The sequence below is a fragment of the Elephantulus edwardii genome, unplaced genomic scaffold (genome assembly GCF_000299155.1).
Source record: "Elephantulus edwardii isolate Elephantulus edwardi_28Jun2011 unplaced genomic scaffold, EleEdw1.0 scaffold00055, whole genome shotgun sequence".
Taxonomy (NCBI): Eukaryota; Metazoa; Chordata; class Mammalia; order Macroscelidea; family Macroscelididae; genus Elephantulus; species Elephantulus edwardii.
This window is the reverse complement of record NW_006399805.1, coordinates 281,916-299,255: the sequence shown is the minus strand read 5'-3', so window position 1 is coordinate 299,255 and position 17,340 is coordinate 281,916. Positions and strand designations below refer to the sequence as shown.

The 17,340-nt window shown below is 41.9% G+C and overlaps 1 protein-coding gene across 2 annotated transcripts in view; it reads left to right on the top strand.

Annotated features, from left to right (window-relative positions):
* The first annotated feature begins 333 nt into the window (after positions 1–333).
* Positions 334–17,340, top strand: part of UBE2H (ubiquitin-conjugating enzyme E2H) — a 112,650-nt gene continuing 95,643 nt past the window's right edge. For both annotated transcript variants that reach the window (XM_006887121.1, XM_006887120.1), the window contains exon 1: positions 334–386. In XM_006887121.1, the coding sequence (XP_006887183.1) occupies positions 334–386 (53 nt within the window). The remainder of the gene's footprint in view (positions 387–17,340) is intronic.

Here is a 17,340-nt window from a genome sequence, read left to right as displayed (position 1 = left end):
AGGCGAGCGAGCCGGAGCAGGCAGGAGGGAGCGTCGCGCGGCGCAGCGTAGCGCCGGGGCCGGGCCGCGGCTGACCCACCGCCGGAGAGGGGCAGCCCAAGCCGGGCGCCGCGGGTCCCCACCCCCACCCGGCCGGACAGTGCCCGGTGTCCCCCGTGCGAGGGGCGGCGGCGGCGGAGCGGACCCGACAGGACCGTGGGGTGTTGCCATCTCCGCCGAGGCGCCGGCGCGGCCGCGGGCCCCTCAGAGCCGGGCCCGGGGCCCGTGACAGACGGGCCGAGGAGGGAAGAGAGGCGGCGGCGCAGGCGACGGGGAGGCAGCGGCGGCGACACCATGTCATCTCCCAGTCCGGGCAAGAGGCGGATGGACACGGACGTGGTCAAGCTGTATCCTTCGTGGAGGGGGATCCGGGCAGGGTGTGGGGGGCGGGGTGGGGGTGCCCAGGACACCCCTCGAAGCCCCGCCGGGCCCCTGGGGCACTCCAGGCTACTGTCCGAGACACTCCGCCCTCCGCCAGTGCCTACGGCGGCCCCTTGGCACCGCCTGCAGCTGGAGCCCTTTCCGCTCCCCCTTTATCTGCTGCACCCCGAGATCTGCGTCGTTCCGCGCTTCTCCTGCACCCCAGATGCTCGCGACTTTCCTCCACGACGTTGCGACTCCTAAGACGGCCTTTCACATTTTTTTTATTTTTTTGCAAGATTGGTCACTTTACCCTCTGTCCCTTCCCCCCGGGGTGGGAAGGGGGGAAATCCTGCCTTGAAGCTCTCTCTTTCCTGCTGCTCTGGATTTAGGGACTCCAGGTAGAAATTCCCAAGAGTGAAGTCTTTTTCCCGTCCAGAGACGCCCCTCCCCTCCCAGGGCTTCCGGACCTGGAGTCCCTCAGGTGACCTCCTTTATCCCTAATTCTCTTCTATATTAGGAAGCGAGCAGCCTGCCCAGTGCCCCCTCCTCGCTGTCCAGCAGCCCTGAGTGCTTTGAGACCCCCGAGGAGCTTCCTGGTCCCTGGAAGGGGCTTGAGGCTCCACTGCCTGCCCTTCCACTGACAAAGCCTGTCCCATCCATGGTGGTGTGGGGTGGGGACCCCCCAGGACCTCCAGCTTGTCACCCTCCCTATTGTGACTGTGACAGCTGTGGGGGGCGCGGGTAGAAAGCCACCTAAGCAGACTCCCTGGGTGAGAGCAAGGTTCTTTGGGGAGCCATTGATCTGGCTAAGGGACATCCTTTAATTTCTGGCCCTCTCCCCAACTCTTGACAGTCTTTCCCCGTGTCTGTAATTGACCATTTCGAGAATGGTTTGGGTGGGATCGTGGATTGATAATTTATTTGGTGGCTAGGAAGATTTTTGTGATAGTAGCATTCCTGAGAGGGTGGGGGAGAGGGAAGGATCCCAGTGCTCTGAACCATTTACTCCTGGGTGGGGGATCGAGGTGGAGGTGGGAGTGTGTGAGATATAGTTTAAAAAGTCCTGTCTGCCCCCCTGCTTCTCTTTCTCACCCAGGAGTCCCTTCCACCCCCCATTTCCCCTGTTGCAGGGTTTTGTTTATATAACTCAAGTTGTTTGGCTAGATTCTTCAGGTGAATTCCTTCCTCCTTCCTTTAATTTGTTACTATTATTGGTTGGGTGTTTTACTTCTTTGGAGCGATCTGTGGTTATTGTCAAAATATTTCTGTTCTGGAATTTGCTGAAGTTTTAAAAAAGTAGTGTTTGTGTTTGCTTTGGAAGTGGGGGATGGGAGGGAAGTTGCCTGGGCAAGTGTTATTATGTTTTTGTTGTTCGTCCCCCCAACCCCAGTAATTTTTAAAGTCATAAGCGGTGTCTTTTTTTTCTTGCTCAGGAGAACTTGATTAGAAATTGGGAACAGTAGATAAACTTTTTTAAGAGGAGGGATTGGGTTTTAGAATTTTGGGGGGATGAGAAGAGGGGTCAGAGAGAAGCAAGTAGTATATACTTCCTGCCAAATATATGTCTAGGCGCAGATGAAATCAAGCCTTTATGAGCTGTTTGTGGCTGTGATTGAGTTTTGTAAATGTGAAAATGATACCAGCAGCACTGGCTTTTCATACAGTCGGAGGCAAACTTAGAACTATGGCTGTGTGTGTATATTCTACACAAAGCAGTGTTGGGTTTTATTTTTGTTTAGAAACGAGGAAATGGCACAGTGGCAGAATTTTGAGTTATTTTTATCCTGATAGAGTTACAGTCACAACTAATGCAAATTTCTACCTAGTGTTTAATTGGCGGGGGTTGTGAGGGGAGAGAATTCCAGCTGTTTTTGATCAGTGTCAGGTTTTCCAATCATGAACACAGATATTTTTGAAAGATCGAGGCAGAAGGGTGAGGCCTAACTTGACCTGATGCCTTTTCAATACAGTGTCTTTTGTTCATTTAGTAGTTGTGGCATCTAGAATGATGACCGCATTTAGGGCTGTGGGGGGGTGGAGAGAAGAGGAAACAGACAAAGAACAGCAGGGTGTCTTATTTTTCCCCTCTTCTTTTTTTCCGCTAAGTGCCTTATTTCATAGATTATTTTTAGTAGAAAAATGAAGACAGGCAAAGATGGCTTGGCTGTGTGTGCTCCCCACCTTCCTCCTCTCTGACAAAAGAAAGCAGAGGCTTTCAAACCATAGATCTCAGAGGAGGCTTGCAGGCTCGGAATTTGCAAGCCAAAGGTTATCCTCGGTTTGTGTTTGTAATTTTCCGATCTCCTGTAGTTTGGAAGTTAAAATTTTCAGATTACTCTGTGTGTGTGTGTGTGTGTGTGTTTATATATGTATTTGTCTGTCGGTCATTCTGTCTGTTGAAATGAAGGGAGACAGTGGCTTGCTACCCCAGCAGAATTCCTGTCAGTAGGCCCATGTGGAGCAGGCAGTTTTTGAGCCAGGTATACTGTGCAAAAAAAAGGAAAAATCAAGGAAAACCACCAGCAGCTTACTACTGAAATGAGTAAGATTGTGTGAAAGGGCCCTACATTGAAAATGAAACATGGTGGAGAGGAAGTAGAAAGAAAAGGTCTGAAGGAATGTATTGCTTCTTGCCCCTCAGAACCCCTGGCTGATTTCTCCAGCCGGCTTGGAGCAGGCTTCAGGGCTATCTCCAGGCTCAGCCCATTCCTGGCTGCCTCCTAATAATCACGCCGTGGCGATTTACAGCCTGGCAGGGAACCCACCTCGAATTCAAGTAGCCCTGTGGGGGTAGGGAGACCAGAGGAAGGCAGGCAACTAATTGGCCGCTGCCTTCCACCACGTCCGTGGGCTCTTCGCGGACCCTGGGGCCAGGCGGTTGTCTGGAGCCTGTGAGCTTTCTTTTGTGACGGGCGGGTTGGTAGGAGGGGAGCTGACTCCCAAGTTATGCAGGGAGTGAGTGTTTTGCACTGATGCACTTAATCTGCTGGGCGATTATGTTCTGAAACTCTGACTCATTCATTGTTTCTCTTCTGATCCTCTGCTCAGGGTTGTGCAAACCTCCCTAGAAACCTAGAAACCAATTTACCTGACTTGGGCCTCATTTAAGTGTGTCCCAATCAGAAACCCCACCATTTACCCGATGTGTAACATGGTCTTAAATAGTGTGGCCTTTTGTGGGTAGAGTCTGGTAGGTGGAGGAGGCAGGGCTGGCCCCAGGCTGACCACCTTCCAGGTTTGCATCTCTAACCCAGTTGATTATTTAGATCTCCTGACAACTGGGACCTTCCAGTGTGATTTGCCCTAAAGGAATACTGGTTTAAGTTTTCCCTAGTGGAGGGCCAGGCAGCTCAGATTACACCTCTTTCCTTGTCTGGGGGTGGGGTCGGGTGGGCAGTTCGTCTCACCCTGTTGCACAGCTCCAGTGGTGATCCTTTTATCAGTGAGCAAGTGGCCCCTGCTAGAGGCTGGAGCTGCTTGTTTTGGAAAAGCTTTTGCAGGCAAAAGGCCGCAGACAGAGCTCCTCACAGCTCATTGGCTGCTCTGTTACTACCCGGAAACGGAGGAGAGGTGGAGCCACCAAACAGCTGATGGAGTGTGTGACAAGACAGTGTGTTTATATACAAAAGAGGTGGGGGCAGGGGAGGCCTGTGAGGGGATCGGGTGTATTTTCAGGGGATGAGAGAGGAATACCTGATTGGTTAGAGTACAAGAATGCTCAGGACTATTAAGATTGGAAAAGGTAGATATGATAAAAGACTGAGCGTAGACTGTATTTGTCATTGGTGTTGAGGTTTTGACAATAATACCAAGAGTTTGAGAAGATACAGCACTCAAAATACAGCACTCGAAACATCAGGCACAGTTTGCAGGATGATGGTAGAAAGTTTGCTAACGTTTCCACCGAGGTCACCAGAGGCTCCTTAGACCAAATCCAACAATAGTCTACAGAACTTTACAGACACGTTGGTGCCTGTGTTGGGATTTCAGAAGCTGTAACAAGTTGATCTTGCTCACTGCTCAGCACCCTTCTTGAGCCAGGCCTGGTGCTGGGGCTTCAGAAACATTAAGTGTGGGTGGTCATGGTGCTTATGTAATTGGTTGTTTTTTTCCTGAATTCCTTTTTAGCCAAGAAAGGACAGGCTGTGCTTAACACTAGGTCAGCAGTGCACGTATCAATCACCTTGCTTTTGAATAACTTGTATTTGCTTTCAGAATCTGAATAGGAAGGTTAAGAAATGTTTTTAAAAGTTTAAATAATGAGATGTACTTGTGCTCATTCTCTTTATTTAAAAGGATGCAAAGATATTAAGGTTTGTAGCTATTTATCTTGGTATTTTGCACTTAATTTTAGCTTTTTGTGCTGCTAACCTAAAAGTCAGTGGTTCAAATCCACTTGCTGCTCTGTGTGAGAAGTGGGTAGTCTCCTCCCCATAAAGATTTGCAGCCTCACAGCCTGGCTGAAGTGCTGTGGTTTTAGGTTTTTGTGGGATTATTTTTTCCAAGTTAGGCTTTTGTCACTCTGGTGTGTGGTCAATTCTGTATTCTTTTCACCAGTTCCAGTATCAATTGGGAAGGTGGTTTTGCTTTTTAAAAAATTTCCCGAGAACTCTATTATTTAGTGAGATGGGATGGAGGGTGGAATCATAGTTTGATGTTTTTAGACTAAAAATTAAAGATTTGGCAACTCCTGGCATTTCCAAATTTGTCTTCTCAGCCTAGATTTTGGTGATAAATATAACATCCTGATACTTATCTTGGTGAAGCAGGAACCCCGTGAGTAAGCAACATTCACAGCTTCAGAACATCTGATTCCGGTAGTGCAGGTCTAGTAAATAACACACAAGCCAAAAAGTTCAACTTTCAGGGGAAATACAAATATCATTTGCAGATATGATCCATAAGAATCTGTATAGATGTATTTGGACAATTTAAAAATGTTCACTTTTAAGGGATTGCAGTTTTCACAAACAATGATTGCCTTCATAAATATTTTAAATTTAGGATCTTGCTCAATTTTAACAAATTTGTTGGTTCCAATGATTATCAGATTATTAGGCAGGCAATTCAGACCTGCTTTTTAAGTATCAAAAACTCAAACTCATGTGTTTGAGTTAGAAGCAGCCAGTTGCTAATCTTCTGGTGGATTTTCCGAAGTTGTAAATTGCCTGGGAGGAGATGGCCCATCTCTCTCTGGGAGCCGCTGATGGATTTAAACTACAAGAGGGGCACATCCTAGGTTAGCAGAGCAGCTCCCTGCAGGCTAGGCCACCAGAGCTCCATATTTACTTTGTGGTTCTTGAGTGTCATCAAGTGAACTATGACTCATAGTGACCCTGTGAATAATACATTGGAACCCTGTCCTGTCCTGTGCCATTTTCATGATCTCTGCCCTGCTTAATTAAGCCCATTGTTGGTAGTTCCTGTGTCAGTCCACCTTGTTGAGGGTTTCCTCTTCTTCACCGACCCACTACTTTTCCTAGCATGATGGCTCTTTCCAAGAACTAGTTCCTCCTGAAAATATGCCCAGAATAAGGAAGATGAAGTCTGGTAGTATTTCCTGCAAGACAGACTTGTTTGTTCTTTTGGCAGTCCATAGGATGGGTATTCAGTATTCTTCATCGGCGCTACAATTCACAGGCAGCAATTCTGTCATCCTTATTCATTGTCTAACTCTCAGATGCATAAGAAGCAATTGGAAAGACCACAGCTTGGATCAGGCACACCTTAGTCTTTAAGAGGAGATCTTTTCTCTTTAGCACTTTGGAGAGGACTTTTCCATACATGAATGTGTATGTGTGTGTGGGGGGTGTGTGTTTCAGCTTAATTGGTGATAATTGCATGCATCTTTTTTATGTGTAAACTTGTTGTAGTTTTTACCTCCTAGGGTGAATATAATACATGTGGCTGTGCCATGGGTAGACTTCATTATCATTTCACTGACAGGGCGATTTTCTTGTATTTTGAGTTATTTCTATTTCCCAGAAATTTAATCTTGGTCAAAGAATATAAGTACTTGATTTAAAAGATTTAAGTGAAAATTGTGGAACCTTTATTCAGGGGGTTCTCAGGTTGCTTTCGTTTATTTAGTAGCCTGGTGTAGAAATGAAAAGTGAACTTTTTGTTTCTTTAAATTTATATATAATTGGTGATCCTCAAGTTATGCCAGCACATCATTTTCCAGTGGAAACACTTGCTCTGTAAAGTCTGCCTTCATTCCTGTAATCTTATTTTTAATTGATACTTTAACGAAAGTTTACAGAAAATCTGGATTTCCATTCATTCATTTTTGCACATTTTCCTTCCTCTCCCCCGCCCCCCAGTTCCCTTTGCTATGCACCTCTTATTCTGGACTTTTGTCATGCATATAATACCTAATTATTTATTCCTTTTAAACAGTTCCAATGTAGTGTTCCTTATTTATCTCTTCTTAGTTTCCTCCCAACCCCAATGTCAGTCCTGTTTTGTAAGCAGCATCATGCAGTATTTGTCCTTTTGTGACTGAGATATTTCACTCATCATAATGTCCTCCAGGGCCACTCGTTTTGTATAATATTTTATTAATTCTTTGTTTTTCAGTGCTGCATAGTATTGCATTGTATGAATATACCAGTTTCTCTATCCATTCATTTGTTGAAGGGTCATTTTTGTAATCTTGACTGAAGGCAATTGCATCTTTCTCCCATGGAGCCAGTGGGTAGATTCAAACTGCCGACCTTTCAGATAGCTGCTCAACCCCAGTACCATTAGGGCTCTTTGATCTTTAAATTTGGAGATACTTTAACTTTTTTCCTTGTATCTGTGTTGAATTGATAAATGAAATAATTCATGAGCAGATTTGACTCGTAAGAGCTACAGAGGTAGTTTTAATAGTGTGAATTGGTGTCCCCCTCCCCGCTTCTTGTTGATTCGGGTAGTATATGGTAAAATCTGCATATTTTTGTTGTGATTTAAATGAAAATTTATGAAATTTGTTTTCCATTAATACATTCAAAACATTTTATGACATTAAACTGCCTATTTAAGGTGCTAAATTTGCTGTTTTGGTGTAACTCTTGTGTGTCATCAAATCTAAACAGATGCATAGCTGACCCAGCAGTGGATTTTCAGAGGCCATAGATTCGTGAGAGGAGATTGCCTGTCCTTCTGATGAGGAACAGTTAGTGGATTCAAACCTGTGTCTTCGGCTTGCAGTGCAGCTTCTTAACCCTAGACTACTAGAGCTCCCTCTGCTATAACTACCACCCACCTAGTCAAGAGAGTCAACGGAATTGTTTTTCCACAAATTTTTTGTGTCACTTTGTAATCTTTCTCATTCTCTCCCAGCCATTTTTTTTTATTTCTGTCATTATAGCATAGTTTGCAATTTATACTTACATCTCTATAAATGGAATCATATATAGTATATACTTGTCCCATGTGAATTCCTTCTTTTTGTGTCATTATTTTGAGATTCATCTGTACTGCCAATAGGTAGTTCATTTCCTTCTACCTACTGCCAAGTAATATTCCATTATATGGGTCGACCACAGTTTGTGTATTTATTCACCTGTTGATGGACACTTGTTCCTTTCAGTTGCAAGCTATTATAGATAAAGCTACTATGAACATTTGTATGGACATATGCTTTCTCTTCTCTTGGGTAAACATGTAGGAGTAGAATGGTTGTATCCTGTGGTAGGTGTATGTTTAAATTTTAAAAGGTAGCTTGAATTTAATTTTTTCCAGCTGATCTAAATTTCATACGGATTGTGACATTAAATTGTCATGTGTGGATTTTAAAGCAATCCCACTAAATAGCACAATCCTGATTTTTAGTCTGCAAACTCTTAAAGCTAGTTTTGTCGCCATCTTCCTCTCTCTCATTTGTATTATTGTTGCTGTTGTGTACTGTCAGGTCAGAACCAACCTATCGCCTACCGACCAGCAGGTTTTTGGAGGCAGTTTATCACACAAGAGGAGATTGCTCCTCCTTCTCTTGTGGAACAGCTGGTGGATTTGCATGGCATTCTTTAGGGTTGGCAGTGCAACTCCTTCCCACTAAGCCACCAGAGCTCCCCTGTTTGAATTTAGTGAGCTGTATTTTCAGTATGAAATTCTTTTATGATGAAGGGAAAGGCAGTATCTATTAAAAACATGATCAGCACAGTATTGCTACAGACAGACTCAGGAGAATGGAAGGAAGAGTTAATGGATATCAGAATTATAGGGGAGAAGTGGGAAAAGTATGATAATTATGCATGAATGAAATATTAATTTGCTTGGTAAACCTTCACGCAACACACACATTTTTGTCTTTTGTGACTTTCAAGTGGCACCTCAGGAATTATGCTCACAAATAATTGTGTTTGCGTTTGAGTAAATCTCAGTTTACCTCACTAAAGGTAAGCATGTTTCTTTTTGATGGTATTTTCTTGCTTTTAGTATGGATAGCTTTTTTTTTTTAAATAAAATTTTATTTTATACTGGTTTACTTACAAAGTTTGTATACATTGTTTTTCACACTGGATCTTTCTTATTTACCCACCCATCATTTAACCAACCCCACCCCCATCCTCTCTTCTCTGTTTCCACCCTTCCCCTTTTGGATCCTCATAAACATTCAACAATAACGGGTTTTTTTTTGTTTTTTTTTACAATAACGGTTTTAACACAGTATTTGTCCTTATGGGACTGAGTTAGTTCACCTAGCATAATGCTCTCCAGTTTCTCTCAAGTTAGTCATTTACAAAATCATTGCTCCTGCATGCTGTGTAGTATTGCATCGTGTGAATATACCATAATTTTTCAACCCATTTGACTGTGGTTGGACATTTGGGCTGTTTCCATGTTCTTGTGATGGTGAGTAACACTGCTATGAACACTGGTGTACAAGTCTCTGTGTCTCAGTTCTCATTTTCTCAGGGTATATTGCGAGCAGTATGGAAATTTCTATGTTTAGCTTTCTAAGGATACACCAAACTGCCTTCCAGAGTAGTTGTACCATTTTACAGTCCCACCAACAGTGTATGAGAGGATCTTGCCATATCATCTCCAGAGAATAGAAAGCTCTTAAAGACATAATTTGGTTTTACTTAGCACCTTCAGTGAAGATGAGGTCGTTTCATATGTCCTGAACTCAGGTGACATGAATCAGCCTAACCAACAATACAGCTCAGTGGCAGAGCCATGAACAGAACCTGAGTGTTAATGTGCTTCTTAATAACATTCTTTCCTGGAGCATTTATTTAAAAAAAGATAATGAGAGATTCCCCCTTCCCCATCCTTGGCATGTCCTATGACTTACTTGGCTGATTAATTGACATTAACATACTAAATCAGATATTGTTTGTAATAGTTGTTACTGTCACATTCTTTCTGATAAAGCCATTTAAATTGTTGCAGGTGTTTACATGTATGTTTACAAAATTGTTTAAAAAAATAACATTTCCTGACAGCTGAGATTTTTAGCTTGACTTTAAGCACGACAGAGGTCATGAGGCTGATGCGGGAATGACTGACCGGGGTCTTGTTCTGTTGCACGTAGGCCAGCACTTGATGGCACCAACAGTGCCTGATACAGGTTACTGGCAAAGTCATTGTTGGCTAGACTTTATTTCAGTAGTCAGAGGCCGAAAGGTGGCCTGAGCATGAGGTGGTGGTAGTGTTGTTGTTGGTACTGTTGTTGATTGCTGTCTAGTTGAGCACGACTCATAGCGACCCTATGAACAAAATGCCTGAAGCCTTTCTGTTGTTGTTGTTATGTGCCGTCGAGTCGCCTGCGACCCTGTGTACAGCATCCCTAAACCCTGCTCTGTCCTGTGCCAGTCTCACTGTCTCCGACACACCCACCCCATTACTCCTGTCACTGAATCAATCCATCTCATCCAGGGTCTTCCTCTTATGCGCTGTCCCTCCACCCTCCCAAGCATTACATCCCTCTCCAAGGACTGGTCCCTCCTCGCAGTATGTCCAAAGTATGTCAGATGAAGCTTCAGAATCTTTACCTCCAAGGATGAACCTGTTTGTTTTCTTAGCAATCCATGGTATATTCAATACTCTTCTCCAGCATCGCAGTTCAAAGGCATCAATTCTCCTTCTGTCCTCCCTAGTCATTGTCCATCTCTCTGTTGCATAGCAAGTGATTGCAAAGACCATGGCCTTTCTGTAACTATTGTCATTTATCAAAGCTCATAAAGTTTCCAGAGGCAAGTTGTTTAGGAAGTGGATGCCACTCCTGCCTGAGCGTTATTTTATTTTGTGGTTAATTGTGTATGTTAACAGAGCACTTATCATTTAAGTACATTTTGCATATATGATTCAATGACTTTAATTGTGTGTATTGGGTTATTCAACCGTCAACCATTATTCATGTCCAAATTTTTCTGTCACCTCTTTTCTGAGCCTGTGTTTTAAATATATTCTAATTGCCAGAGTCTAATTTAATTGGGATGTAGAAGTCTATGAAATGTTAGTGCACACTGAGGCAGTTGTATTAGTGGTTCTCACTTAGGATATAAAAATTAAGAAAAAATTATTTTCTGGGCCAGGTGGGTACCACATGGTTATTAGAAGGCATGGTTATGGCTGGACTGGAATTCTCACAGTCCTTGCGAGAGACATAGACACCTGGTTAAGGCCCTCCATGTGCAGTTGGCACCTCTCTTGTGGAGGCATGTTTGTTGCTGTGAGCTGAACTGACTTCAGTTTCCAGACGAAGTTGGACTAGAAAGAAAGCCCTCAGGTGATCGACTCCCCAGATTAAATCAGTGTTAAAAAAACCCCCTCTGGGTCCCAGTTGTCTGCATTTTATCAGGCATGAGGTGGCCAGGGTCAGGAGGCAGCGGGATGACAACAGTACTGTGGCTGTTGAAATTTTTCCTGTTTACCTTCCTTGGATACTGTGGAAGGTGGCTGAGGGGTTTGCAGGCTGGTGGTTGGGTCTGCCCGTGCTCCGCAGAACCCAGAGCCTTAAGAATCAGGGGAAATTTGCCTGCTTGGGAGTCAGGGAGGCAGTTATGCTCAGGAGAGATGAAGGGCCTTACATAGGTGAGTGGAAGGTGAGATGAGCTGATCTTCTGATTGGACAAGGAGGTGGCCCTTGTGCAGAAGGAGGACTTTGGCTCTCTCAGGAAGTTGATATTGTGGATCTGCCTCTGCATTCAAAAATACTGCCTGGGAACCATACTTCGAGATGTTAGAATTTATTTAATTAACTGAGCTAGAGTCTTAAGTCTTTTGCTCAACTTTCTGTTTCTAATTTTCAAAGCACTTTTAGGGAGGCATTATTTATCAAAGTAGGAAATTCTCTGCGTAGGAAATTACATTTTAATGCTGTAAATTCTGTTTTCTCTTTCTAACACAAAGCAGTACATGTCATGTTTTGTTTTGTTTTTTTTTTTTGGTTGTAAAGTCTTTGTTGAGGTAAAATAAACAGAAACCCAGGGACAGAGTGTGTCTGGTCCATGTTTGCCTCAGAACCAATTGGGCTACCACTCAGCTGAGTGAAAATGAACTTTATTTTCTCCGGATAGTACCACTATAAGTTTGGCTGTCAGATTTTGTGTCTCAGCCACCTCATTTTATATTGCATAGGTGGTTTTTGCTAGGTTGATTAATTCAGATACTCAAAATTCAGGTTAAACTTTGCCATTAGAAGGTTTGTATGTGGGAGGTTAATTTGGTTAGAGTCATTTCCCTTAGGAATTGCCAGCTGTAATATATTGTTTTATGGTCTTATTTTAGACTGCTGGATGTTTAGTGCCCCTTTGCTAATCTCCGAATCTAAAGCTGTAAATAAATTAGTAAATCTCCTTGGCAACAAAGCCTGAAACTACATGACTCTTTTTATTTCTCTGGGACAGAAAGAAGCTAGGTTTGCCTTTTCCCCCCTTTTCATTAACAAATGGTCACTTTTATGGCCCTGTGAACTGGTTCTTGGTTAGATCACTAGTCCCCACTATTAGAGTCTGGTGTGAAACCTTCCATGATGAAACCGTGAAACCTTCCTAGGTATTTTAGGTTTTCATAACAGATGATGTTTATATTCAAAAGGATGAATGCAGAAAAATGCCTCTTAAGTGGTTGTAGCACTTTGTGAGTTCTTGTAGTTTATCTTACTTTGGTGGCTGACTGATACTAATGTTGCTTTTAAACATACTTAAATAAGTTGAGTATAGCACACTGCATGTTTGATAACAGAATTATTAGGTAAATTGATAGAAACTCTGAGCTTGACAACACACAAATTGATGTCATTAGCCTCCGTTAACTTTACCAACAAATCCATGAAATTCTCCATAGCCACTATCCCCATCAAGAAAAACTCCTATTTGGCCTTTCTATTTTGCTTTATCTTTTAAGATTTAAAAACGGCAGCAGCTGCTGCTGCAGGAGAATACTTTTATGTTAGGTTTGCTTTCTGAGAGGAAGGAAAGCGCTTTGCATGTGCTGGCTGGTCTAAAGACTAGTAAAGATGGCTCTTGAATGCTGTGTCTTTTGATTATCACACACAGACATGCATTTGAGTAATGTCTGTATTGAGTCTTTCATGCTCTTGTGAACACTTAGGTGCTTTTATCTTTTCTTTCTATAGACTTGTGGGCTAGAATAGATACTAGACTAGATAGGTTCTTTACGATTCTGAGTGGTTTTACCCTTGCTTGAGATTTAGTTCAAATGTAAAGCCATGCTATAGCAGAAAGCCTAGAGTCTTGTAAAGACTATCATTGCATTTTTATTTTCGTATTAATGTTTTTATATATGTATATAAATATATATGTTTGTTTTCTGTTAATGCTCATAATGCTTTAGCTCATTTCTAGGAATCAATCAAGAAAGAGCTGAATTCACTGAAAGTACTTTTAGCCTGGTTAGAGACCTACAGATTCACAAGTAAATAACCTCCGTGGAGAGACGGTCTCTGCAGATCCTTTACAGGGTCTTACATTTAGGTTAAACTAAAAAGCAGCAGCAGAGGCAGGTCCTTTTTCTTAAGCGTTTGAACACTGAAGTATGGCCTTTTTTTTTTTTTTTTTGGAAGTATGGCCTTTTTGACTTTGTAAAGGTTAGCAGTTGTTTCTCAAGCTTCAGATTTACTTAAGCTCAGGGGGTGTCTCTCTGGTGAATCCACTAGCAGCTTGCAGGAGAAAGATGGGTAATCTCTGAAAACCCACAGAGGGTCAATTGTGAGTTGGTTTCCACTGAAGACCAGTGAGTTTTAAAAAATTGTGTAGTAGTTCACAGCTTTGTTGTTGTTATTTGTCGTTAAGTCGCCTGTGACTTGTAGCAACACTATGCACAGTAGCTCTGAACCCTGTCCTATCCTGAGCCAATCTCATTGTCTCCGACACACCTTGCTCTGTTACCGCAGTCACTGTGTCAGTCCATCTCGTCAAAGGTCTTCCTCTCCTGCATTGTCCCTCCACCCTTCCAAGGATGATGTTCTTCTCCAAGGGCTGGTCTCTTCTGCCAGGTAGCTGACTACACTTAACACAGTTAGGTTTGCTAGAACTGAGTTTAGGGAAGTCAGACAGTGGAACTGGATACCTGAATTATGCGTTCTTTAGACTCTAGTTTTGCCTTGCCTGTTAAGAATTCATTTAGAGCTTGAAAGAACCCAGCTAGCATGATGCGTTAAGTGTGACTTGTTAACCTCAAGGCTGTCAGTTTGAGTTCACTACTCTGAAAGGGAGCTCTCGTGGCAAGAAGCTGAGCTACACTCTCAGATTTATCAGCTGCTCCATGGAGAAGGCTGGGCAGTCTCCTGCCGTGGGATTTAGAGCCTCTGAAAACCTGCTGAAGGGTCAGCTGTGAGTCGGTTCTGACTTGATGGCACACCACAGCAACAGCAGTTGCTCCAAGGGAGAAAGATGAGCATTCTGCTTCTTTTTGGATAGTCATCCTCTAAAACCTGGTAGGACAGTTCTGCTTTGTCCTGAGATCACTCTGCGTCAGAATTGACTGGAAGGCAGTGAGTGAAGCTGGGTTTATTTAGCTTGGTCTATCTCTGATATCCAGAAGCTACTGGCTGGCTATGTTTTCCCCCAAGTCCCCGGGGCAGAAGTCTCCGGTCTCTGTTACCCAGCATCCTCTTGTGCTCCTCAGGCAGGTAACTAGGCTTGTCCCTGCCCCCATGTCAGCTTAGTCACAGAAATTCAGTTTGAACTCCTTTGTTTCTTGTTTTAAAAATGAGTACTAACATACCATGTAGTCAGCTGCGTGTAATTTGAAACATATAGTCAAGCCTATGAACTAGGTTTTGAAATTAACAAGATATACACCGTCATATGTTTGCTTGATAGGAACTAGAATTTGAAATTCCGGTTTTTATAGAATCTGAAATTAATGTGTAATTTGTGTCCTTTTTAATTAAGACTTGTTTCTCATTTGAACGAATTGCATGAAATGAAATGATTGTAGTGTGTCTCTGAATGTTTTCTTTCTTAAGTGTCGCTCTTAGAGTATTTTGTCAGTTCTAATGAAGTTCTGATGACATCTTACTGAGTTAGGGTTCAATAGGTATGGCGTGCGTAGATTCAGCATGGCTTTGTGGTGATCTGAGGAAACCTATAATGGAAGTGATCATGCTACCTTCAAGGTTGCCTTTGAAGAGAGTTCTTTAGCATAAAATCAATAATTTTCCATACATGCAAAACACCCAAGAATATTAAAATAGTTACTCTTTTTAGGCAGCATTGGATGTGGCCTTCAGTAACAGGCTGAGAAAAATCTAGTCTCACTGTACAGCTTCAGATTAGGAAAGCAACTTTGTTTTTATTACTGATACAGAAAAGAGGCCAAGGTTGAATCCAGAAGACCCTAGGCTGTGACTGCTACGATCGCTGTGACTGCTACGATCTTCTCTTTACTTAGTTAGCAGTCACATTTCTTAACATGAACAACAAAATTAACCTGTAGTCTAATAATGTCTTAATTAATCCTAGAAAAGCTTAATAAAAATGGGGGGTGGGGTGTGGTAGGGAGTAGATTTAGGTTTTACTATAAGGAGGCTTGCTAGTGCGGTGGTTAATTACCAAAGGTCAGCCTCCTCATTATCCTGTAGGACAGTCTGCTTTCATAAGGTTTAACTGACTTGGAAATCTTATGCAGCGATTCTTCCCTGCCCAGAGTTGCTGTGAGGCAGAATTGAGTGGACAGCACAAGGCCACACACAGGTTTTAATACACGTGTTCTATTATCTTTCTTCACCAACAGATGACAGTGCATTTTATCTTTTTAAGGTGTCTGAATTAAATACGCCCTGTTGATTTCAAAAGTAGAATAAACTTCAGAAGAATGCTTGATTCTGGAAGCTTTTAGCAGGATAGAAAGGCAGCATTTTGTTCTTTCCAAATCTTGAGTATCACCTAAGTTGTATTTGTTGTGGTTCCTATGATTTGGAATTGACTAACAAAAGCAACAACATATTGTGTTGTTATTTAGAAGGTAAACTAGGGAGTGGAGGTGTAAAGTGAGTGAAAGAATATACCTAGACTCATCCTGGCAGAGTTTGATGCAGTACAGTTACTTATTTTGAAGGATATCTTTTAGAGAAAATGTATTTGCTAAAATTTTTATTTATGTTTATGCTCTTGAATGTCTAGTGGTTCAATTTTGCTTTGTGTTAAAAGCAGTCTTAATTTGGTTTAAGCATGCATAAAGAAGTCAGATGCTTAATTTTGTAAATGTTAGTATGATTTTTGGGGAAAATGTCTTGGGAGAAAATGATCTCTTGGGCTCTTGGGTTTGTTTGTTTTTGCCTTACTGTTTGATAGCTTTCAACCTTTCAAAAACATTTTATATGGACTCACTTAAGCTTTACAGAAAGTATATGAAAATAGTACAGAGAGTTCTGTGCCTCTCCCAGTTTTTGTTACCTCTGATGTTATCATTCTGTATTACCATAATACATGCATTGAAACTAAGAAATCAACACTGGTCTGTAACTGTAAGTGAAACACCAACTTCTTTCTAGATTTCTTCACTTTTTCATGAATGTCTTTTTTCCCCCTGCTCTAAGATGGCAGTCCAGAATTTACTTCATTGCATTTCATTTAGTCACAGTAGAAGTTTTAGTTCCTATCCTGTATTTACACATCATTTATACATTTTGAATGGTATGTAAAATGATGCTGTCATTTTGGAAACAAGGGTAGGCAAGATGTGGTCTAGAGATTCTCATTCAACTCATAGTTGACCCTCCAGTGGGGTTTCAGAAGCTAATCCGCACAAGAGGAGATAGTCCATCTTTCTCCTGAGGTGTAACTTGTAGGTTTGAACCGCTTATCTTTGGATTGGCAGCACAACTTCTTATCCACCTTGGTGGATATTTTATTTAGCTGTATAGAAAACTAAGGTTTCTAAATTTGGTGGTTTTAGATATAGAATGATACCTGTATGTGTAAAAAGAGACTTTGGATGAGTTGCAAAGAAAGATATTAAGAGCCTTATAACTCAAGGAATTGTATAATTTGAAGAGAGATTAGAAGAGAACCTAGAGATATGTGATAATAAAATATTTATATATTCAGAGATGTATAGCTATTTGATTTTAACTAGTTATATAATTAACTTGTTACCTGGAAAGGCTTATTTTTTTGACTCATAAAACCATTGTATTACAGGGCATTATTTTTTACTATTTGCTTTTTCCTTTTTAGTAGTTCTATTTGTAGTCTTAACAAAAGTCTTTTCAACTTGTTGGCAACTTTTTCAAGAAAGTCAGTTATAGTTTTATAAAATGATTAGCTGTGTTAGGTATTTGAGTTGAACTTGATCTTCACTTGGAATTTTCTGAGTAATTGAAGCTTACTTTCTTAGAGAAAATGTATTTACTGTGACTGATTTTGGTGTGTATGTTTGGTTTGGCTAATGTTTCACCATTTCCTTAGGAATAATACCAGCTGATTATCATAGGTGAAGTCTTAACAGTATATATAGAACATTGTTTTCTGGAGT